Below are 23,651 nucleotides of genomic sequence, written 5' to 3' on the forward strand. Positions count from 1 at the left end.
ATATGACATGATTTCTTATCACTTTGCTGACTGGGGAGTGGATTGTGGGAAGAATGGAAATAGATCAATTAAGAGGCAAAGAGATAAGGTTGTGACTAGGGCTAGGTAGCTGGTGAGACATGGAAGAATTCAGGGTAAGACTGGACATGCCAGATGAGAAAAAAGAAATGAGGGTAATTCCTATGCTTATGGAAAGTGCAGCGGGGTGAGTGGTGGTACCATGTATTAAGAGAAGAATGTTTGGAGAGGAACAGGCACAAGGGTTGGAATCAAGAGCTCCATTGTGGCCATGTTGAGTCTGAGACACCCATTAAATATCCGAGGAGAGATTTCACATTGGAGGTTGGAGCTCATGGAGAGGTAAAGGAGAGAATTATCCATGAACACATAGATGGCCGTGAAAGCCATGGATCTTGTAGGGCCACCTATAGACAAAGTGGAGGTAGAAAAAAGAAGGGAGCTGACAGGAGAGTCCTGGGGCTCTCCAGTGTTAATCGGATAGGCAGAGGTGTGAATGCTGACAAATGATACCATGACAGCAAAGTAGGAGGAAATACAGAAGAGTATGATGTCTCTGGGCTTCCCTGGTGGCTCAGTGGTAAAGAATCTGCCCACCAATGCAAGAGACTCAGGTTCCATCCCTGTTTTGGGAAGATCCCCTGGAGAAGGAAATGGCAACCCACTCCAGTACTCTTGGCTGCGAAGACCCATGGACAGAGGAGCCTGGTGGGGTACAGTCCATGGGGGTCTCAAAAGAATCAAACACAGCTTAGCAACTAAACAACAACATGGTCTTTAAAGACAAGAAAGGGGAAAATTCAAGAGAAAAGATGCTGATTCAGTTCAGTTCAGTCACTCAGGTGTGTCCGACTCTTTGCAACCCCATGAATCGCAGCACGCCAGGCCTCCCTGTCCATCACCAACTCCCAGAGTTTACTCAAACTCATATCCATCAAGTTGGTGATGCCATCCAGCCATCTCATCCTCTGTCCCCTTCTCCTCCTGCCCCCAATCCCTCCCAGCATCAGGGTCTTCTCCAGTGAGTCAACTCTGCCTGAGGTGGCCAAAGTATTGGAGTTTCAGCTTTAGCGTCAGTCCTTCTAATGAACACCCAGGACTGATCTCCTTTAGGATGGACTGGTTGGATCTCCTTGCAGTCCAAGGGACTCTCAAAAGTCTTCTCCAACACCACAATTCAAAAGCATCAATTTTTCGGTGCTCAGCTTTCTTCACAATCCAACTCTCACATCCATACATGACCACTGGAAAAATCAGCCTTGACTAGATGGATCTTTGTTGGCAAGGTAATGTCTCTGCTTTTTAATATGCTATCTAGGTTGGTCATAACTTTCCTTCCAAGGAATAAGCGTCTTTTAATTTCCTGGCTGCAGTCACCATCTGCAGTGATTTTAGAGCCCCCAAAAATAAAGTCTGACACTGTTTCCACTGTTTCCCCATCTATTTGCCATTAAGTGATGGGACCAGATGCCATGATCTTAGTTTTCTGAATGTTGAGCTTTAAGCCAACTTTTTCACTCTCTTTCACTTTCATCAAGAGGCTTTTTAGTTCCTCTTCACTTTCTGCCATAAGATGCTAATTAGGTGGGTTAAATGCTTATCAGAGGTTAAGTGAAATGCATGCAAGCAGAGAAACAGCCACTGAGTCTGATACTTGGTTACTGAAAAATTTGTTTCAAGAGCAGTGCCTGGGGAGAGGGAGGGGAAGGAATCTGATGAGAATGGTTGAGGAGAGAATGGATGTTTGAGTAGAAGGAAGGAAGACAAAAAATGTTTGGCTATGAAAAGGGGCAGAGATACTGTGTGGTAGCTGGAAATAGATATCGGTGTCTTGAAAGTTTTCATAACTAAGAGAGATGCTAGCACAAATCTCAATGGTGATAAAGAATGATCCAGAAGAGAAGGGAAAAACTGAAATTTATTGAAGGCTTAATGTGTTAAGAGCTTTACAAACTTTCGTCCTCATAATGTTCTATGGATCAGGCAGTTGAGGTTAAATAACTTGCCCAAGGTCATGCAGTTAGAGGTGGTAGAGCTGAGAGGCCAGCCTGATTTTTCTGACCCTTCATGCCTCACCACCCCATTGCACAGGCATACAGCCCCCTATGCTTAAACACCCGGGACATGCCTATGCCCTGGCCACAAGCCCTGGTGAATCAGAGTTACTGTCACGCCGGAGGAACTGGACTTTATTTTCCTCCTCCAGCACCAGAAGCACAGGCATGTCCCCCCAGAGCCTGAACACCCATGCAGCAGAGGACAGGAGCTCTCCCAGGCCAGAAGGCAGAGGCAAGCAGCAGGAGCCCCTAGAGGTAGGAGGGAAACAGGTACTTCTGGGACTGTTCAGCAGGTTTCTCTCTGTGTCAGCCAGAGCAAGGGGGTGCTGGGGGCTGCTGTGGCCCCAGCACTCATCTGGATCTGTTCGATGTTGGGGGACGCCCGGGTCAGAGCCCGGTCTCCCGGCTGCCCCCATTGAGGCTGAGGCTGTGGGGACGGGTAGCACGCTCCAGCCTACGGCCCGACAGGAGGCGCCTCAGGGAGGAGCCGGAACTCAGGTCACCGCAGCTGCGAAGGTGAAGGCTCTCTCGGCCTGGCCGGCCCCAGGGGCTCCGGGGCACCTAGATGGGGCCACAGGAGACAGCATCAGTGTGGCCCCCAACGCAAAGTTCCAGGCTTTCCTGGGTGTCTTCCTTGGCTCCCCTGACTCTACCTGCTTATGCCCATGGGCTCCATTCCCGTTGGGATCTGGGGCCTTCCTGGACATCTGGAGGAAACGGGTGACCAGGCCCCGGCCTGGCCAGCTGCCCTTCAGGTCCCCCAGGGAGTGGGCAGGTGCAGGGCCCGAGGGCAGGGGGACCTTCTGGAAGGCGGGCACAGGGCGCCGCTTCTCTGCTGAGCGGGCACGGAGCAACTTGGGGGAAGGGCAATGGGCTAGACGGAAGAGGCAGGCTTCAGAGCAGAGCCCTGGAGAAAGAGACAGGGAGGGTGGGTGGGATGGAAGGTGCAAAAAAGGCCAGGCAGCACTGCCCTATCCCCCACCCCCTGGGCACCAGCAATATGCCTAACCTGTATCTGCAGAGGAAACGGAAGCAGCTTCTTCCTCAAGCACTTTGGTATAAAGGTCCCTGAATTCAGCTGAAGGGGAGGGGAGAGAAACGCGGACTGAGTTGGGAGTGCGTAGTAGACACCCCCACCCATCTCACCGCCCTCCTGAGAACCCAAGCCTATAGCCTACCCGGCTCCTACAGCCCACTCCCAACCAAGGGGGCATTGTCGCTGCCCATGTCTGCCAGCAACTAGATGGAACGATCCACCAAATCAGACATCACTCTCTGCTGCATCCTCCCAGTGCCTGGCACAGATGGTAATGACAAGCATGTTCTGTGCCAGGGCGGAAGCATTTGACCTGCATCTCTTCTCAGTAACGCCACAGTATGTACGGTGAGGTACTGTTATTATACCCATTTTACAGGTGAGAAACTGAGGCTTAGAAAGAGTAGGTAACTTACCGAAGCTGGGGCCTGTGAGACTGGGTTCCAACAACCAAATCTCTTTTTTTAACCACTAAGCTACTGGCTGGGGTGTTTTTCACAGGTGATGTAAGTGTCTGATGCAGGTGTGATTTGGAATTTCTGCCTCCTCAGAGACCCCAATGGTGTCCCAAATCCTGGTGGGCGTCACTGGCCCTCTCACTCCCAGTGCCTACCCTCTCCTGAACCCTGTGGGGGCTCACCGGTGTTGCTGGAGGTGGTGATGCCCGGGTCACTGTGGGACCGAGGCAGCAGCAGTGGTGGCCGGGGAGCCGGGTGAGGAGGCCGGTGCCCCGGCGGGGTGAGGGAACCTGAGCTGTCGCTGAAGCGGCGAGCCGGGGCTCGGGGGGAAGGGGCCGCAGCTGGCCGGCTGCCTCCCCGGGGGACCCGCCGCCTCAGCTCGGGGAAGCAGGGTCCCACCCAAGGCGGCCAGCCCTCCAGCCGGTGGCAGCTGCGGGCCGCTGTGGGGGCACCCAGTGGGGGCGGGGCCTCGGGGGCAGAGCAGGAGTAGGAGCGGGCTGCCCTCGGGGGCCGCCGGGGAAGGGGGCTCTCCTCGAAGGGGCCCCGAAGGCCGCAGTCCAGGCTGAGGCAGTAGCCGGCGCGGCTGCGCTGAATCGAGCGGAAGAGCACGTAGTCAACGGAGCGCACGGAGCCCTGCAACTCCAGCAGGCACGAGTCCTCCGACGGGCTGGAGCCCCCGGGGAGGTCACCGATGGCTGACAGCACCAGAGACCCGCTGTCCATGGACACTGTGGGCAGGAGGGGGCGCTGGCTAGCATCAGCCTGGCCGGGTCTCCGCAGTGCCCCTTCCCCTGGGCAAGCCTCAGAGGAGACAGGATTCCAGGAAACCGCAGCCCTGGCTTGTCACTCAACCACCCAGTCTAATCTCTCCCTTTCCGCCCCGCCCCCCACCGGCTCCGCTATCCCAGGCGTCCCAGTCCTTGTCCACCCCCCCACTTCCTGCTCACCGTCTACAATGGAGGCCACTCGCTCGCAGATGCAGGCGCCATCATGCAGCTGAGGATCAAAGAGAGTGGCCTGCAGAAAACACAAGGGTCAAGCGTCCAGCCCTGCACACCGATAGGGCCACCCCACAGGCTTGACAGAGCTCTGGAGACCTAGATTCCAGTCCAGCTTTGTCACTCTGTCCAAGTCACTTATGTGGGCCTCAGTTTCCACGTCTGTAAAATGGAAATAACAGTTCTTACCCCATCCACCTCACTACCCTCTCAGGGAGATCAAAGATGACAGTGGATGTGCCAGTGCTTTAGCTCACGAGAACTAGTATTCTTTATCCAGTACCAGCAGCTCACTCAGATTTTCAGGCTCTATCTTGGACTCCCCAGCCTGCACCAAGCCCTGCTCTCACCTGACTGTCTCCTCGTAGCCCCATGACGGCCTCATAAGAAGGGGGGCAATCAGTAGGGTACAAGGGCACTGGGCTGTCCATGGAGCCATTGTAGGTGATGCTGGCAGAAGGAGGGAAAGGGTCAAAGCCTGGAAAAGAACTATTCTGAAAACTCCCTCCCCACCAGTCTGGTCCCGGTCCCAGTCTCCCTCCTCAGTTCCCCCGACAGGACTGCCTGGCCTCACCTCTGCGCATCTGTTTCCGAGCTGCAGGTGTACTCTGGGGGGTAGTAGGGTGGTGGGGGCACAGGCGGCACAAACTCCTCCAGGTCCAGCATGGTGTGCAGGAGAGGGTCTGGGGGCGAGGAGGTACAGCCCAAAGGCCCCAGAGGGCCTGAGACTGAGCGTTCAGGGGCCAACTGCTGGGGAGCAAGCAGGTCGGCAAGCTTGCATTCTGGGAATACAGCTCCTTGATTCCCCAATTCCTCTCTCCTCTACATTTTCTGACCCTGCCCCCTCCAAGAAGCTCAGTTCTGGCCCCTTCCTTTGCCAGAACAGGTTCCTCTTCTAACTGCCCCAGCTGACGACCTTCACCTCCTACCCTGCCCATCTAGAAATTCCTCCTCTTTATGGACTCTTCTGCACCCAGAATCAACTCTCTGTTCTGTCCCCACCAGAACATCAAACCGTTATCTTTGCCCCCATCTAAGACCTTCTGGGCTCCGCCCAACTTTTAGTCCCATTCTCCAATGCCCTGGGGCTGACATCACACACTTCTGTTACTCCCAGTGATTCCCCTCCTCACCCTCCAGTGGACCTCTTAAATATTCCTACAATCAACATGCCTATTAGGTGAGCCACAGCCCCTGGTGCTCAAAAGCCAGCGCTGCAGCCATCCCTGCCCCACCCCCCCAAGACCAGTCCCAGCACACACACCCCTGCCCCAGCCTACCTTCTTGGCCTTGACCCCAGCTTCCCACTCACCGTGTGCACAAGGTCCAGGGAGAAGATCTGGATGCAGCAGACAATGGCAGAGAGGGTACATATTATGGCGGCAGAGATGGTGAGCCCACAGACGCTGAAGAGTAAGTTCTGGGGAAGGCAAGAGAGAGGAATGTGAGAGGAGCCTAGGGTGGAATAAGTCCCACATATTCAGGGCCTGTGAGGACTCAGGATGAAACAGAAGAGTGAGAGCCAGGAAGATGGTAGGAGAGAAAGCAACGGCAGAGATGGGGGTGCATGCTCACCTTGAGGGCCCCTCGGGCTTCATCACAGGTGGAGTTAGGAGCAATTTTCAGTTCCTGCCCCGACTCTGGACAGGGCCGGAGAAGACGAACAGAGGGGCAGCACACACAGACCTTTCCATCCTGAGTGGGAGTGGAGAGAGTGAGGCAGCCTGAATCTGGACAAGCCGAGGTGTTCGGCACACCTCCCCCAGCTAACGCACTCAGGCTCTCCTTCCTCAAATCTCACCAAGTCGCAGTCTTGGAAGTCTCGGGCCAGCTGAGCGTTTTTACAGGAGAGAACGGAGCCAGCCATGCTGAGCATGACGCAGAGCACGGAGAGCAAAGAGAAGAAGGAGATCTGGGGAGCAGAGGGCACAGACTCAGGGCTGGGGCCCCCAAATACCCTCTACCGCAAACGGAGCCCCCTCACTCACAGGCATGCGTGCCTGTCAACATGAATGGAAGACTCAGTTCCCTTCTTGGGGGCATAAATGGGTATCCCCTCAGGTGCTAGGCACCTGCCTCCCAGTGGGCATCAGACCCTGGCACCTACCACTAGAGTGAACGGCCGCTTCCAAGAAACGATGCCAACAACCCCGGAAAACGCCAGCTGGGGATAAAGCGGGCACAGGTTCAGCATGAAGGGGAGGCAACTGGGTGAGCCCCGCACCACAGGGCGTACCCAACTCTGTAAGGAGTACGAGGACCAGGAGAGGCCAGGATTTGGACTGGCAGCTGATGTTGAGGGGTGGGGCCCGAGGAGCCTCCCCCACCCAACAACTGTGCGCCCAACTCACCGAGAACCCAGCCCAAGACGGGCAGGATCTCTTGACGCTCTCGGTGGTGGTGATGGAGGAGGCCACCATGCTGAAGGTGACCACCAGGATGCCCAGGAGCACCTGAGCCAGCCCCAGCGTGAGCAGGGCCTGTAGCCAGGGTCGGTGGAGGCGGAGGTGTGTAAGGCCCCGGGTGCTAGGCCGGCTAGTCAGCGAGCGGCTGGAATCGCTAGGCGAGGGCATCATGCCTGCCGCCCGGTTGCCTGAGCCTTGCTCGGCCCCCCCTGGCGCTTGGGAGCATCTCAGAGGCGCCCAAGGCCCCGTCCTTCCTCCTCTCCACCCCCCTCCCTCTAGAGCCCAACCCCTGGCTGGGTCCCCTGGGGCATGGCCCAGGGACTCCAGCTGAGGGGGAGTCCAAGGGGGGGCCCTCACGGAGGGGCCGCGGAGTGCTCCCTCCCCACCACGGGCACTGGACGGGCACCGTGCCCGCGACGGCGATGAGGACGCGGGGGCACCGGCTCATCGCATCTCCCTAGGGAAGAGGGGCGCCGAAAAGGGCCGGTCCGGGAGTGAAGAGAGGGCGGCGTTCCGGAACCGGGAAGGGTGGGAAGGGTAAAAGGCGAGAAGGATGGGAAAGAAGTCTAGAGAAGAGGGGAGGGTCGGCGTGGGGTGACTCTAGAGGCGCAGTCGGTGTGCCTTCAGAGTGTCCAGTTGGATCGGCGGCCGCCTGGTGGGGAGAGGCTGCGGCGCCACAGTCTCCTGGGTCGCCAGCCCCACTCCCCTCCCCACCACGGTCCTGCTCTCCTAGCTCAGGCTGCAGCAGGTCCGAGACTGGAGACGGGGGATGGGGGATGAGCTGGTGCGGGAGGAGGGGCGTGGTACGAGGGCCAGCGCGGTGCACTGCGGGAGTTGTAGTCCCAGTCGGAGACCCTGGGGGAGACGGAGTGGGAGAGGAAGGGGGAGGCACGTGGGGGGAGGGGAAGGGAGGGAGCGGACGGCAGGGCGGCCGGGTGAGGTGGCCGCAGCCGCTGGTCTGGCGAGGAGTTCCGGCCCCCATAGGGGCCGAGCTAAAGCTTTCGGCGCCTACTTGGGCCCCGCCCAGCCTCTCGTGCCCCTCGGCCGCTCCGTTCCCAGCAGAGGTAGCGGCTCTTTCTTAAAGGAGAAAGTCATTAAAGGAGCGGGGTGGAGAGCTGGGTTCCCTGGCAGCTCCGCGATTCCACACCCAACCGTGGACTTCCCTCCCACTTCCTGCGCCAGCCAGTGGGCTCTGCTGTCCCGCCGCCACAGCTCTCCATTTACACTGAGGCCAGGTCCGACCTTCTCTCCAGAGTCCACAATTCACCTTCCACTTCCAGTCGCCTCCACTCTATCTTCTGTTAAGACCTAGTTCCCATTAAAATTCCAGAAACGGGGATTTGTGTTCCAGTTCCACTTTCTTTTTATTTAAATAACCGAAGCAACAGCCTTGGCACAGCAGAGGGAAGCGGGTCGGGGTGTGTGGTTGTGGCAGCAGTGTGGCCTGATCGAAGGGTGGGAGGGAAGCAGTGACTGGGTCACACTGGGCTCCCCACACCCTTAAGTCAGGTTCAGCAGTCATGGCTGTATGATTGGGGGTACTAGAGTGGAGACATCAAACAGTGATGTCTCAAAGTCCCAGAGACCTCAGGGATGGGGGCTAGTCGCCTCCCTCAAGTGGCGGGGCCAGGGCATCCCAGTTAGGGGTCATGGGGCCCGGAAGGCATTTTCTGCAGCTCCAGCGGCTGCATTGGCAGCTGCGGTTCGCACCGCAGGGTTGGAGAAGACACCAGCTGCAAACTCTTGCTGGGCCTTCTGAAAGCTGGCACCTGTGCGGCGATACAAAGAGTGGATCTGCAAGTAGAAAGCACAGACTTTACAGCATGTTCCAGCCACTATTAATCCCACTCCAATCTAATACCATCACGACCACTCACCAGCCTGTAGCTCTAGCTTTTCCTTCTTGGCTCCCTACCAACACACACGCACACCTACCCCTACAAGCCAGCACTCCCCCCCCCCCCCCCAGGTCCATTAGCTAAGAATCCTTCCATCCGCCTGGCCCTCCCCAGTTGCTCCTGAATATTCCAGCCAAGTCCCCAGGGACGGGTGATATCACTCTCCAGGCCCCACCTACAGCCCCTCACCCGCTTCAGCATGACAATTCCCAGCACAGCGATGCCAGTGAAGAACAGAGCAACCAGCAGCATGAGCACAGCTACAGCTGTGTTGACCTTCAGCACCACCAGGGCAGAGATCCAGCCACTGTGAAGAGGAAATATATGCAGGTGAGGAGGACTGCTCCCAGGCCTTCCAGCTTCTCCACTGGTCATGTCTTCAAACCAGGGGCCGTTTCCCTGTGGGTCTGGCAATTTGCCATGCACTAAAATCCCAAACTAGTTTAATCTCAGCTTCTGAACCATCCTAGCTCTCCAAGCTCTTCCAGACATCCTCACTCCAAACAGATCTTTCTGTTGAGAATGCTTCCTCTTCAACATTACACATGCCTCCTCCAAGAAGCCTCCTCAGACTGAGCATGTCCAGCCATCTTTCCCTTAATCTATGTCTGTTGAGAGTACTGTCTGAGCTCTCTATCATGGAGAGTGTCCTGTACACCTATTAAATTAGCATCTCCCAAGGATTAAAACCACAGTTCCTTTTTCTGAACAACTCCTATGCCAGTACCCAATGTTGACTTGATCAAAAGGAGTGGGAGGAAGGGGTGAGGGTAAACGGCAGTCTCACAGACCTGAACCCCCAACCTGGGATGCCAATGGCCTGCAGGACAAACAGAACATCCTGGACGAAGAAAATGAAGAAGAAAACGAAGAAATTGAATGAACTGTCACTCCTGCAAAGGAAAAAAATGGGAAGTATAGGCAAAGAATCAGGGTTGTAGGAGCAAAAAGGGGATTCTCCAAGTCCCCTCCCTGCCATCATTCCCACCGCCCCTTCTTACCTGAAAGCTTTGTACATGGGGCGATACCAGCAGACGAAGGAGCAGGGAGTGAAGAGGAGGATCCAGAGGATAGAGAGCCCAAAGCCTGAGCCATTGCTGGTCTCCACACAGAAGCTGGCGAGGCAGGCAAGAAAATTCAAGAGAAGAGCCAGAGTGCTGCCTAAGGGTCAGGGGGACAGGATGATGGGTCAGTGAGAGCTCCTTCTCCAAGAAACCCACCCCACAACCCTCACCAAACGTGGCAGAGTAAGGATCCTCAACAGGGGAGACAGAACCAGCAAATCTCAACCATGTGTCATCGTGTTTGCAAAGACTTTTAAAAGGATCCAGCATACATTTATGCATATGGACAAGGGGAAGAGGGAGAGAGCAAGAACGTACATTTGCTAGAAGACTGGAGAAGAAATCCTGAGTATTGTAAAAGGAGTAATCCAGGGAAATTGCCAGAGAAATGAGCCTTCAATGATACTTCATTCAAAGTATCTAGCTCTGGGTGAGTGAGCTCCAGGAAAAGGAATGATGTACCACTTACTATCTATACTTTTCCTTCAAAAAGGTTTCTGACTACTCACACATCCAGAGGTAGTACATGGTGGATACTGTCTTCTGAAATTCTTGGGGGATCTCCATGGAGATGTCCTGGAAAAAGCAGGGCTGAACTGGGCAAAAAGAAGGTAGAGGGGGCCAATTGTTCTGTCGAGCTGTAAGGCAGAAAAAGAGCAGGAGGGTCCCACAAGTGAGACAGAGACCAACAAATCACCCCCTTCCTTTTACCCCTGGATTCTCTATTTCCAACTCGAGAGTTCAAGAAGACAAGGGCAAATAGCAAAAATTATATTAGTAGTGTTTATTATGACTTTTGTTTACTATGGCTTACAACTGCTAACCACTATGCCCAGGATTTGTATAGATAACTTTGTTTAACCTCACAACAATCCAGTTAAACAGGTACAAACATTACTCTCATTTTACAAGTAAGGAAACCGATGCACTCAAGATTAAGTAGCTTGCCTAAGAGCTCATCCTTAATAAGCCACTGCACCCAAATTCAAGCTCTGCAATCTGGCTCCAGTGCCCATGCTCTGAGTTCCTTTTCTGAGACTTCGAAGCTGTCAGATGCCCTCTGCAACCCTATCAAGGATCCACTTACCAGCTGTGCCGCCCAGGGCAGCATGCTGGAGTTCTCGCTCCCTTCGGTCCAACTCCTCTGCCTTTCGGTTGAGCTCCTCCTGTTTCTTTAGCAGCTCAGCTGTGGCTGCTGCAGTTGAAGCCTGCCCAGTAAGAGCAGATGGAGATGTGAGTCCTGAACCCCAGGGAGGCCCCCTCCCCAAACCCCTACCTATACACCCCCCTACCTGGGTGCTGTAGGAGCCATAGTTCTTGGGTTCTGTGGGGCTGAGTTTTCTTGAGGACTGCAAGGGTGGAGCTGAGGGCGGAGCTATCGGAACAGGGGCAGGAGGCTCATAGCTTGGTGGTGGCTGTTGAGTTTGGAAAAGACCTTAAGCATCTAGTCCCCCATAACACAGGAGACTAGAGTCTACTTGAATACTTTTAGACCTAAAACTCATTACCTAAAGTGGCAGCCCTTCCCCAAGTTATTAGAAAGCTAGTTATTGTGTTTATATCACAGAACTCTCTAACAACTTGCAGCTACCCTCACATCAAGTTTCTCAGCCAAGATTCAAAGCACTCATCTACCAAATCAACCTCCTTAAACTTTCTAAAAACTCTTAACACTTTTCTATTCCAGTGAGACAAACAGGTCTAGTCTTTTTCATCCCTTGCTTTCTAATTGTGTACCTAAGCATACTTTGACTTCTCTGGTGGCTCAGCCGGTAAAGCGTCTGCCTACAATGCGGGAGACCTAGGTTCGATCCCTGGGTGGGGAAGATCCTCTGGAGAAGGAAATGGCAACCCACTCCAGTACTCTTGCCTGGAAAATCCCATGGGAGGAGCCTGGTAGGCTACAGTCCATGGGGGTCACAAGAGTCAGTTACGACTGAGCGACTTCACTTTCACTTTTCAAGCATACTTTTGTTTTCTCAACTCCAAGCTCATCCCTTTTCATCTTTAAAAAATCCTCCCCAGACAGGGTCTTCATCAGGCCCTGAAAGAATCCAGATAATCCCAAGACTGACATTTAGAGCTCAAACTGACAGATCTCTGGCCTTGATGTCTTCAGATGGGTTAGGCATCCCATGGCAGACTGGCCTCTTTCAGAGAGCCAAGATCACTGTGCTTCTTCCTTTTGCGTGCAGAAAAGTCCCCCGGACCTCAACACTGGTTTGGTGGCATACCCTACCCTTCCCGGCCTTCCTGTGCTCTCCAGAATCTCACCTCCCGGGTCTCAAAAGGGTTGTAGACGTCAAGAGTAGCATAGTGCGTGCTGGGTCGATGCTGGATCACAGCTGGGTCCTGTGGGCAGATATCTGCGGCTCAGTTGGCACCTGGTGCCTCTGCGGGAACTCATAGGGGCCTCTTCTCAATTGCCGTGGCTCCAACAACTGCAGCTTGGGGCCACGCGGTTGTCCCAAATATCTGCCCCCAACCTTTCACCCCACACTACCAGTTCCAGCTCCTTAAGGGGCAGGGCCCGCCCCCCAAGGATGCTCACTGGTTTGGAGTCGTCGTCACACCCACGTGGCGGCCCTTCCTCGGATCAAATGTCACGAACAGGAATACAAGTTAGCCCGACCCTCTAGAACCAAGAAACCACCCCAGTCGCCTAAAAGAGGCCGGCGCAAGTCACCTGAAAGGGGTTGTCAAGCTCGCCAGACTCGGCGAAGGGGTTTCCACCGTCTCTGCTTTGAGCCATGTTTGCAACTTCGGCTTGGGCCGCCCCTGCCCTCCACGCCCCTGCCGCGGCAGTGGCGGCGGCCGCGGCTCTCAGAGCTCCCTCGGCTCCGCTCTTCTCGGTCCGCCCCGCTTCCCTGTGCACGGATTGGCTGTACCGACCGGAAGGGTCACAAGGATCCCCGCAGCAGCAGCGAGTTGCGCCTGCGTCTCGGATAAAGGAAAAGAAGGAAGTGCCCCACGTGATGCCTCTAACTCGGTCTCAGTAGCCAAGTACCGCCCCTTCCCCACGTGACTTCCTTCGATTAACGAACTACACCTCCCAGTAGGCCTCGCGTCAGAATCCCGATTCGTCCTAGCCTTCGAAAGAGAAGTATGCTGGGAGTCCTCCGACCGGTGGTGGCGGCATCCCAGGAGCCCAGTTCAGGAAGTTTTTTAGCTGGATTTCTGACTCTACCCTGGGGCTCAACCTAACAGCTATACTAACCGAACCTCTTTCCCAAACGTCATTATTCCAGATCAAATAAGTGCTAACTTTATAACCCTTTCTTACGGTCAGATGTTACCCACCCATCGCTCAGATAAACTGGTAGCCTGAGGTTAATTTTGAAGGGTAAAATGGGATTCCCTTCATTGCCAATCTAATCATCCCACCACCCCAGCATCTCCAAACCTCAAACTCCAGGGATGGGGGTCGGGTGAAGCACATCATTTTATTTCACAAAGACTGTACAAAATTCCTTATAAAACATGGTGTTGATGCCTTCTGGTTACCTCATTCTGCCCAGATCCAACTCAACTGTTGAAGGGGCAGGTGAGGGTGGGAAGAGTGTGAGATGGAATAGCATTATGTACAAGGCAGGGGTTGAAGCGGTGGTACAAGTTCTTTCATATTTACACTATTTCACATATTCACAGGTACATAGGGAGCCAGGAGGAAGGAGTGAGCTCCGGCTCTGTTCTCTTGTATAAAAAAGCACCAGTGTCCTGGACTGGACACCCACTGCTGTTACAGACACAGGGGTGCCCAGGGACAGATCGTCACCGACTGATATCTCGACTGGAGTCCCACAACTTGGCGTTAGGTGGCTCAGCCCGAAGGCGGGCGAAGAAAGGGTGTTGAAGGGCTTCGCCCAAGGTCAGCCGCTTGGCAGGTTCATACTCTAGCATGCTTTCAATCAGATCGAAGAGCTGGTGGTGTTCCTCGGCCTCTGAGGTCAAATACCGCTGGTGGTGGAGGGCAGGAAAAAGGTGAGGCACGATGCCTTATAAGCCCTGCCTTCTTCAAGGCCCAAGCTTTCAATCCTGAAGAACCAAGGCTCTGCTCATGACCATATGATGCTATTTGCCCAGGACCACACCAGGGCCATTTCTGATGTTACAGCTCAACCTGCCTTCCCACTAGCACAATTATTCCTTCATACTTTCTCAAAGTTCTACTTATATATCCTTGACAACTTCATGAATCTTCTTTAGCTCAATAAAATGTAAGCTCTTCAAAGGTAGTTTATTCTTTTCTCTGGTTGGCTCAAGAAATAAATGGCTGTCTAACCTCATTCCTTCCATAAAACCACTCCCTCTTTCTCTTTCATCAACAAAAGATGTCTTCAGTTTTCCTCCCCTTGTTTCCTAACTCTTTGCTTGTGAAAGGCATTCCGGGGGCAAAACACCTTAAGAAGGAGGGGACCTCTGGGGGGTGGGCACTGGTCACTCCCAGCCCGGCTCACCCGAAGTGGTTTGCAGTTTTCTCGAACGTAGCGCCCCGCTGATGTGTTCTCATCCCAATCCAGGCGACCCCGATAAAAATATTTCTGCTTCCTAGAGGGGAAGGGGGAAGTTGAGGAATCAGGAAGTTCCTCTTGTTATGGGATTAATTTCCCTTATTCTCCCATCTGAGAGTAGCTGAGGGGAAGGCAGGTGTTGAAGAAAAAAGAAAATGTGATAAGAGACCAATTTTGTGGAGAGAAAAGGAGAAGGGTTACATCCCTCCCACTACAGGTTCACCTTGTCTTTCGGATCATCCGGGAAGGGATAGGACCCAAGATCCTTTCCATCATGGCTAGATGCTCTCTGTTGTCATGGGTCTGGGAAACAAAGACAGAACTGAGCAAGGGACTGAGAAAGGATGCTGGGATCTAGCTGCTAGGAAGCTAACCAATGTGGAGGAGTTAGCAGGCAGTTTCTCAGCAGATAAGGAAATCAGGTAGAAGAACGCCTAGTGGTCTTTTAAGACACCCAACCACTTACTTGGAAGAGGGTGAAGCCAACATAGTATTCGAAGATGATACAGCCTATACTCCACACATCACAAGGCTGAGACCAGCCCAACTCTAGGTAGGGATGGGAAGGAAAGGTATTATGAGGCTCAGGGGCCCCCTCACCACCATACCACCTCACATACTTGGACAATCTCGTCCTTCCCCCTCTTACCAAGAATGACCTCTGGTGCTCGATAATGGCGGGTGGAGACAATGGTACTATGGTGCTCATGGTCAAAGGTGGCACTGCCAAAGTCTACTACCCGTACAGCTGTGCTCTTCACACTGCGCTCATCTCGCTTCTAGGAGGCAAAGCAGGAAAAACATGAACCTCTGCATCAGGACTGAGAAAAAACAGACCAAGATTCTACTGCTATTCTCTAAAGTGCTTCTGAGCCTTAAAAAACCAACTCTGACCTCCTCCCTGCTCCCACGCATGTCTCCTGCTTTTACAGCCTCCCCCATATCCAGCAGAGTACTTTAGGAATGGGGGAGGAAGAGGATTTAGGAGTAACTATAGAATAGCATGCATCTGAAGAGTATACCTAAGTGACTGGTGGTATACAGTTTTCTGATAACATATAATAGATAGCAAAGTGAGGAATAGCTTCCTTAGCTGAGATCCCCATGATCTCCAGTTAGTCAACAGAGCTGAGCTTTCCTTACAGAAAAGAGAAGAAACCAAACCAAGAACCTTGTAAGTGTTTTCACTGTACAAGAAAGTTAACTGAAGTTCTGCTTCTAAATTCTCTTTGAAGCTAAATATTAGATCTCTCCCTTTCCATCTATTTTGGTATTCCATTTTTTTTCAGAGCCAGAGAAGAAAATGTGGGAGAAAGTAGTAAAAGGGAGGACAAAAAGGGCTAAGAGAAAGGCAAAGTGGCAATGACCAACTGTGCTCACTGGCCAAGGGACGATCCTGTCCACCTTACCTTCTCTAGGTTGTAGGTGAGCTCGTAGTCCGAATTCACAAACAGAATATTTTCAGGTTTGAGGTCCGTATGTGTCAGCTTGTTATCATGGAGGACTGCAGAGGAGAAGGCCAGGTCAGGGTTGGTCCAGGTGGCCAGAACTAACTACTACCAGCTGACCTCAAGCTTGGTCACCTAGCTCAAAGCTGGTGAGGAGGCAGGTCCAGAAGCACTTGGCTGCTTTCTGCTCTATTTCCAAATGAAATGCCTAGTCTAACAAGCTCTACGCTTAACATAAGTTACATATGTATTTCTCAACCAACGTATAAAGATGGCTTGCTATGGTTTTTTCCTTCCCCTGGTCACACCTCATGATATGCAGGGATCTTACTTCCCTAACCAAGGGTTGAACCGTGCAACAGAGTGTGGAGTCTTAACCAGTGGACTATCACAGAAGTCCCTATGAGTTGTATTTTTGTGCCTTAACATATGTCCGTCTGACTCCTGTGAATTTAATTCTGTGAAACTGTATTATTCTGATGACTGAGGAGGAAGTAAGTACTGGTCTGAATTCTCACCCTGGCACTTGGCTGCACAACTCCCTGTTCCCACCTGGCTTGCTGAGGGCAGAGAGCACCTCGGCTCAGGCAAGTAAACCTCCAGCCTGAGGAGTCTTTCTGTCTCCTCATGCTTAGCACCTGACTGACTTTCCCAAAGGAGGGGAGTGAAGGAAAAAAGAGGTAACTAAGAGCTCTGACTTCAAATGCTTTCTCTTCTAGCTCCTGCTAGGTTGGATGTGGAGGAGAGGCAATCAGTGATGGTGAGGACATCAGCGAAGGAGTTAAGTCAGAAGAGGAAGAGATGCCAACACAACAGTGAATATAGAAGAACTGCAGATTATTGAGTCAACTGTTTAGGGGCTTCATCAGTGCACAAGTGAGACAGAAGAGGTCCTGTGAAGGAAGGGGCTGCCCCAGAGTCCGCCGTGGCCCACCCCACTCACACTTGACGGCCTGGCACAGCTGGAAGGCCATGTGGCGCACTTGGTGGACGGGGTAGGGCAGGTAGTTGTTGTCTTTGAGGAAATCGAAGGTGCTAAGGCCCAGAAGCTCAAAGGAGATACACATGTGGCCATGGTAGTCAAACCAGTCAAACATCTGGACACAGAGGCTGGGAAAAGAGACGGGAAGGGGTGTGTGTGATGAGCTCCCATCTGTCCACCACCCCTCCAACAAAGAAGGACTACTGCTGCTGATTGCACATGCTTGGATAAAAACATGCCAGTTATTATCACCAAGAAAATTCAGTTCAACTACAAAATGGCCTTTCTGGCAGACCCAGGAAGAGAAGTCCTACTTGCCAAACTTCAAACCATTTTCCTGCAATATTTCAAACAATTAAATAGGAGCTGCTGAGTGCCAGGCTCCAGTGTGGACCCTGAATTGTCAAACTGCCACTCCGTCAACATGACCCCAGCTCCAGCTCTTGAAATTCACTCACCATCAGCCATCACTGGGCCCATGTTTACACCTACTTATGTCTTTGAGTAATACTCTTAAATTTTACATTTTGATTATGCAATGTGTGTGAACAGAAAAACTATACATAAACACCTGCAACTTCATTAGGATAGTTCTAGTTCTATTAAAAGCTCAAGTACTTTTTTGATGAAAAATGCTGATTGTCAGTCTCAGGGCCATTTCCAGGGCACATTCCTACAAAGGTCATCCTGAGTTGGAGCTCAACTGCAGGGCAATCTAACTGCCCCCAAAACAAGGGGAATGGATTATAGAATGTCACAGACCCTTCCTTCCTTCCTTTCAGTAGTAGTAACTACTAGTAGTTCTACTACTCTACAATGATAAACAAAAGATGAGACAGTCTACAACTCCTCTGCCTGTCTAGTACATGTTGGGAAGGTTTTCCCGTCTTGAGGTGTAGCCTCTCAAGACACCCCACATACTCCAGCACAGCTTACTTCTTGTTGTCAGGGTCCTTCTCATTGATTTTCTCCAGCACATTGATTTCGAGTCGAGCTGCTTCTTTGTACTTTTCCACATTTTTAATGATCTTCAGGGCAACCCGAGCCCCACCCCTACAGGATGGCAGGAAAGGCTTTTGCTGGAATCTCAAGAATATCTGAGAACGAACAGGGCTGCCTGGGGATTAAGAAATCCTATCTTTGGCTCATTAACAGAAAAAGCCCCAGGCAACCCTCACTACCTCTTTATGGCTAGCAGATGTGGAGTCTGGAGCGGGCTGACGTTTACCTGCGATGGTCAACACACTGTACAACTCGGCCGAAGGTCCCCTCTCCCAAGGTGCTTACAATTTCATCTGAAATGAAAAAAAGCAGGGTGGGGGAGAGAGGGGGAGAAAGGGTGGGGAATGAGTTCCGTTTGAAGAAAAAAGGGCACAGCAATCTGGGGTGAGGAGATGAAGGAAGGGGGAACAGATACAGATGGTCACAGGGGAAGAAAACCCCTGCGTGATTCCCACCACCTTTAACCCAGGGGCCATGAGAGCTGGGAGTGGACAGCAGAGGTCAGTTCTCAACAGCAACTCAAACCACCCAGATAAACAACACCACTGAGAAAAGGCAAAAGAGGCTGTGACTTGGGTTGGCTCAGGACGTTAGGATGGCTATGGGACCATTACAGGCTATAGGATTGTTACGATTTGGCTTGTACATCGCTCTTGTAGCCAGTCCCCGACGTGGTAGATGAGGTGGCCCTCAGCGTCGTCCTCTACACTCTTGGCTCTCCGGCTGCTGTGCTGCTGTCGGGGGGCGGGGGGGGTCGGAGCAAGCCAGGTGTCGGAGCGGGGGCCGGAGGGAGGCGGGGTGGGTGGTGGAGGGGTCACCGGTCACAGGCGCCCAGCCAGGGGGGACAGACGATGATGGGGGACAGTGGAAGGGAACACGTCAGATGCAGTAAGGCGGATCGGGGTGAGAAGAGAGAGCGGCGCATAATCCCAAGTCCCCAAACCCAAAATGGGAACGGGGAGAGGTACGGGCAGAGCGGAGAAGTGGTGTCGTTGCCAGTGTCACCCACAACCCCATGCTCTACACGGTGCCCTTCCAGGCAGGCACAGGTCTCCCCTTGTTCCCACCCAAGCCCAGCTGCTGAGGGGGCCAGAGTCCAGGGCTTGGGGAGAAAGGCTGTTCACAAGCAAGGTCCCCATTAGAAAATGGAGGCCTCTTGGGGGTGGAAGAGCTGCTCCCAACACAATAAGCCCAGCATGCCAGGGAGGGCACGGGGGTTCACAAAAGCTCTGTGCCCATTCACTTCCAAAGCAGATTCAGGGCCCTCCAAGAGTTGGAGAGCTTCCAGGCGAGCAGACTCAGCGCCCACCTCAGTATTCATGCCCCAATGCTTCTCACTTACCGGGGTCCCAGAGGGCTGAAGAAGAGTGGGGAGAGGAAGGGCCTGGGCCAGCACTCACCGAAGATGAACGGCTGAACGTCCGGCTGCGCCGCCTCCGCCGGCGGTGCTTCCTACGGCTGCTGCGCTGGCTGCGGTAACTGCTGTTCTCCCGATGGTACTCGTAGGAATGCCGGTAGTCTGTGTCATAGTAGGCTTCTCCCCTATCTCGGCTGTAGTCGTTGCGCCTGTAGCTGCCACAGTATCGCCGGTCATACGCCCTCCGATCGGATGAACGATCGTCATAGCTGCTGTTGGGCAACAAACACCCTAATTAGGTGCATCTGTTCAGGTCACAGTCCTTGCCATACCATTTAACAAGGTCCCCCCTCACTGAAGAAAAGGAGTAACGCGGGAGAAAGTAGTCCTCACACACTCAAGCCACTCTGAGAGGAACAAGAGCCAGGGCAGTGAAGTAACTCAGCAGAGAGGAGGATCCCCACATCCGCACATCACTATAACCTCTAAAAAGACATCTGCAGGACAACTCCCCCCGAGGGCCTCCTCCTCCCCTCCAGGGACGCAAAGGCATGAAGAGCTGTTTCTCAAGCCATTTCTGACTGACATGCAGTTTTGCTCCAAACTATCCTTAACCCATCCCTCCCATAGAACATGCGGCTAACTTATTAAAACCATGGAGACCTAACTGTTTTATTAACTGATAAGCCACCTCAAGTTCCTAGTCCTTTGCATTTGCTTTCCCTTTGCCTACAACACTTCTCTTGTCATTCAGACAAGCTTAGATGCCAAGTTCTCTGGGAAGTTTTCCCTGATCTATATATCTTGCCCCACTGCAATCAAACCTGTTGGAGGCTTCCCTAGCTCCTTTCAAACATACTTCCTCTATGATAACACTCTTTAACACCACAGTGTAAATGGGTTAACTTGTTACCCATTTTGAGCATCACATATTAGTTACTTAGGTTGAAACTGAAAAATCTTCGTTGAATAAACAAACAAGTGAGTGGGTCTAATTTGAGTTTTTCTTCCTGAAGCCTCACCTCCGGGAACGGACATGGTAACTGTCTTCCCGTCGGCGCCGCCGCGTACGGTCACTGCTGCTTGACCAAGAGCGGCTTCTTCGTCTCTTATGCTTTCGGCTCCGATAGTGCTCATGGTAACTCCCCCGGCTGCCTCTCTCTGAAGAGTGGTACCTTCGAGGATGAGGCATCTGCAAGGAAAGGGAAAGCAGAAATAGTAGGGGCAAGATCTGAGTTTTCAGAAATCCTCTCCAAGGACTGGCTGCCCTAGAAATGCTGTCTTCTGCTCTTCAATTTCTACTTTTTTTTTTTTTAAAAAACCACTCACAACTCCTCAGTCTTCCTCTGGGCTTACAATTTCTCCTTAATAGAGTAGTATACTAACTCTGGCTGAAAACTTTAGGAAATTTTCCTCATACTCAGCTCATTGCTCTATTCTGATTTTCCTCAAACAAGGTCTCATGAAGACACTCAGGTCTGGGCCACAGCTAATTACAGGTGAGACTGTGCAACTCATGAAGACTGCAACAATTCATCTTCGGCTGGTATCTATGGTAGATCTGTGGCATTGGAGTTCCTCACAATTCAAAGGGAATAATGATTTACTACACAATATTATCACAAATGTTTTACAATTACTCAAAGTGTAGATTATCTTCCCAAATAGGCCACTCACGTCCTGAGGGCAGGAATCCAGTTTCCCAGGTTTCCACATACAGTTGTGTAAACCAAATATAAGTAAGTTTCAGGAATCTGGGTCTGGCCTTTTGAACTATCTTAATCATTTCTCACATCACTGGCCAAATCTCCTTTAGTTTTAATGCAATACATGAGGCTCCAGGCTGCAGCCAGCTTCACATCCAGCCTCCCCTCTTTTGTGCTTACTAAGAACAGAGTAACTGATTTTTAATTACTATCAGCACCAGTAAACTAAAAGTTGGCCACCTTTCAGTGACTGGATTGAAATGGCATGATGCACAAACTCTTTTTTTCCTTCAAGGAAAGAATGAGAGAGAAATCACTGTCACAATCAGGGAAGATGAGACTAGGAGGACAGAATGAGATAGATCCAAAGAAAGCAAGGATAGAAGTCTTGTTGGGTGGGTGGGGGTGGCAGCATTAGGTGCGGAAAAGGCTTAAGAGACTCCAACATCTGGCCCCCATTTTGAGCTACTTCTCAAATTGAGGAGGAGGGTGGCATTCGCTTCATTCCTGGCCCAGTAGTGCTTAACACAACCAAGAAGATGCAAGCACACCATTCTCCCAGGTAATCCAACTGTGCTTAGCACAGCCACACAAATGTCATCTTACCGCATACACGCTACCACCAAAGTCCCTCACAGGCTTTCCTTCTCCCCATCCCCCAAGTATCTCCAGCTTACAACCTTTCTCAACTTATTTTTTTTCCCTTTCTCACTTAGAAAATCCAGAACTCACTCCTGAAGTCAAACTCTCTCCATATTCTCCAAGTGACGATGGTTTCTTCCCCCGTCGCCAGCTCTGGTCCAACTTGATATTCTGCTCTTTCTCATCTCTGAAACCACTCCTATTCGCACTCCATCACTTCTTCTCCTACTTTGATCTCTCCCAACTTCCCTACTGGTCTTCCCAAAATACATCTAAGGTAGGTCGACCTTCCATCTCATCTTCCTACCCTGCACCTCTGCCACTTTCCAGGTTTCAGCCCTTAGAAATGGGGGGCTGATGAGGAGAACCTCTCTCCTCATCTAGCCCGGGCCCCTGGCCCCCAATCCAATCTTCTCTCCGCCCGCCCCACGGTCGCCGCCATCTTTCCGCGCGGCCCCGCGGCCCGCCAGCCCGCGCGCTCACCGTTCTGGCGGCGAGGCCCGTGCGCTTGTCCCACAGGAAGTCCGTGATGGCGGCGGCACTGCGGCCGGAGTCCCGGCACCCCCGCGGCGACGAAGTGCGGCTCCACCCCCCCAACCCGAGACCCTGGGACCTCCCGCCTAGTTCCCGGGCTCCGCTCCAGTCCCTCCCGCCCCGGTTCCGTCCCCGCCCCCCAAGATTCGCTTGGCGCCGCTCGCACCGCCCCCGCCCGGGGCCCGATCCCAGCTCGGTCTCCGGCTCTGGCCTCTCCGATCCGCCGCCGCCACCGCGAGCGAGCACGTACGCACAGACGTACGTCCTGCGTCGATTCCCAGCTACCCCCGGGCTCCGCCCCCGCCCCCCCCCAAGGACCGCGCACGCCTGCGCGTCCTCGCAAAGCTCGCTGCCGTCGGCCCTTTGGAGCAGAGGAGCTGCTGGGGGCGGAAGTTCATGGGGCAGGGAGAGAGTCGCCGGGCATTATCGGGCCGAGTTGCCCCACCTACTGTCTTTCCGTAGCTTTCCTCAATCTTTTACCTATTTCATAAGACTTCTATGTCTTGTTAAGTTTGAAGGTTGAAAAGAGGGATTGTCGTTTACGGGATGTCGCCGCTCTGCTAACCTTTTGAGGCTTGTGATGCGGTGTGATTCTCCCGCATAGCCTCTAAATATTCAGTTCTTAAAAAACAGTTCGGCAACCTAACCACAGCAAAGAGGGCTCCCACCTTTCCTCTTGAACAAAAGCTATGCACTTTTGGGAGACGGGCGGGGCATCGCCTTGGAGGTAAGGTTTGAAAAATGGAGCGATGGAGAATCAAGTGCCAAAGAAGGGAAAATTTGAGAACTTTATGTTACGTACTTACACATAATATATGCGAAGTGTAAGTTTACTGAATTAAAAAATAAAAAGGAAAAAGAAGGAGGAGTTGAGAAAAACTAGGTGAGTTAAAGACGCTATAGAAGGAATTGAGTAATAATAAGGGAAATGAAAAGGATAACCTGAGGATAACTATATTCAAGTAAAGAAATATCAGGGGGCAGCCAGGATGGAAGATAATCAGATGGAGCTTACATCAGTTGGCCAGAAATAGTTTAGAAAAAGTTCCTAAAATAGATGAGGAAGGGTAATGAAGAGGTGGGGAGGAAGTGTAGTTCACTTCCTCTTCCATGAACACTTTCCCTTTTTCATTCAACAACCATTTACTAAGTGTCCACTTTGTGTTCAGCATTGTGTCAGGTGTAAGGCTCCTGTTTCAGAGCTCCATAGTCTAATGGAAGAGGAAGACCTTCTCTTTCATAAAATAATGGCAGCCTTGTGACAAGAGCTGTTATGAACAGTGGTGCCCTGGTCACTGTAGGAAAGGTGTAGACTAGACCCTAGCTTGAGAAGAAAAGAGTTATAAATGCGAATCTAGGTTTCCTAGAGGAGATGACATCAGAACCAACTGTTGAAAAGTGAATTGAAGACCAGGCAGAGAAAATACAAAAGTCTAGAGACAAAGCAGAACAAAGCATTTAAACAGAATTGGAGTCCTGGCTTTCAAGAGAGGAACTATCAGAAGAGAGGTTGTTAAAACTAGGTCCAGATTTTA

General features: G+C 52.3%; 3 protein-coding genes across 9 annotated transcripts; all 3 read right to left on the reverse strand.

Annotated features, from left to right (window-relative positions):
* Window positions 1-1,918: 1,918 nt before the first annotated feature.
* Window positions 1,919-7,887, reverse strand: ENTREP3 (endosomal transmembrane epsin interactor 3). 2 transcript variants are annotated; one of them, XM_020912524.2, is made up of 12 exons: window positions 6,919-7,887; window positions 6,675-6,731; window positions 6,369-6,479; window positions 6,143-6,262; window positions 5,880-5,987; window positions 5,142-5,317; window positions 4,918-5,017; window positions 4,517-4,586; window positions 3,752-4,297; window positions 3,085-3,153; window positions 2,729-2,982; window positions 1,919-2,636 (listed from the first exon to the last, which is right to left on the reverse strand). In XM_020912524.2, the coding sequence occupies exons 1-12, from the start codon at window positions 7,141-7,143 to the stop codon at window positions 2,463-2,465; spliced, it is 2,010 nt and encodes a 669-aa protein (XP_020768183.1). In that variant the 5' UTR covers window positions 7,144-7,887; the 3' UTR covers window positions 1,919-2,462. The 2 variants fall into 2 exon arrangements, with proteins under 2 accessions (XP_020768183.1, XP_020768185.1); XM_020912526.2 differs by having other exon boundaries at window positions 5,142-5,314; window positions 6,919-7,886.
* A 423-nt stretch (window positions 7,888-8,310) lies between these two features.
* SCAMP3 (secretory carrier membrane protein 3) lies at window positions 8,311-13,268 on the reverse strand. 2 transcript variants are annotated; one of them, XM_020912435.2, is made up of 9 exons: window positions 12,621-13,268; window positions 12,209-12,286; window positions 11,227-11,349; window positions 11,022-11,142; window positions 10,444-10,572; window positions 9,872-10,031; window positions 9,662-9,763; window positions 9,060-9,177; window positions 8,311-8,766 (listed from the first exon to the last, which is right to left on the reverse strand). In XM_020912435.2, exons 1-9 carry the CDS (start codon window positions 12,684-12,686, stop codon window positions 8,620-8,622), a joined length of 1,044 nt encoding a protein of 347 aa, XP_020768094.1. In that variant the 5' UTR covers window positions 12,687-13,268; the 3' UTR covers window positions 8,311-8,619. The 2 variants fall into 2 exon arrangements, with proteins under 2 accessions (XP_020768094.1, XP_070323567.1); XM_070467466.1 differs by lacking the exon at window positions 12,209-12,286.
* Window positions 13,269-13,358: 90 nt separating this feature from the next.
* On the reverse strand, window positions 13,359-22,211 carry CLK2 (CDC like kinase 2). 5 transcript variants are annotated; one of them, XM_020912421.2, is made up of 13 exons: window positions 22,066-22,211; window positions 20,257-20,426; window positions 19,278-19,503; window positions 18,524-18,608; window positions 18,104-18,170; window positions 17,812-17,928; window positions 16,837-17,003; window positions 15,855-15,949; window positions 15,095-15,224; window positions 14,912-14,994; window positions 14,669-14,748; window positions 14,392-14,482; window positions 13,359-13,891 (listed from the first exon to the last, which is right to left on the reverse strand). In XM_020912421.2, exons 2-13 carry the CDS (start codon window positions 20,424-20,426, stop codon window positions 13,706-13,708), a joined length of 1,497 nt encoding a protein of 498 aa, XP_020768080.1. In that variant the 5' UTR covers window positions 22,066-22,211; the 3' UTR covers window positions 13,359-13,705. The 5 variants fall into 5 exon arrangements, with proteins under 5 accessions (XP_020768080.1, XP_020768079.1, XP_020768078.1 ...); XM_020912420.2 differs by having other exon boundaries at window positions 18,524-18,611; XM_020912419.2 differs by having other exon boundaries at window positions 19,278-19,506.
* Between the last annotated feature and the right edge of the window lie 1,440 nt (window positions 22,212-23,651).

Source organism: Odocoileus virginianus, chromosome 5, assembly GCF_023699985.2.
Source record: "Odocoileus virginianus isolate 20LAN1187 ecotype Illinois chromosome 5, Ovbor_1.2, whole genome shotgun sequence".
Classification (NCBI taxonomy): domain Eukaryota; kingdom Metazoa; phylum Chordata; class Mammalia; order Artiodactyla; family Cervidae; genus Odocoileus; species Odocoileus virginianus.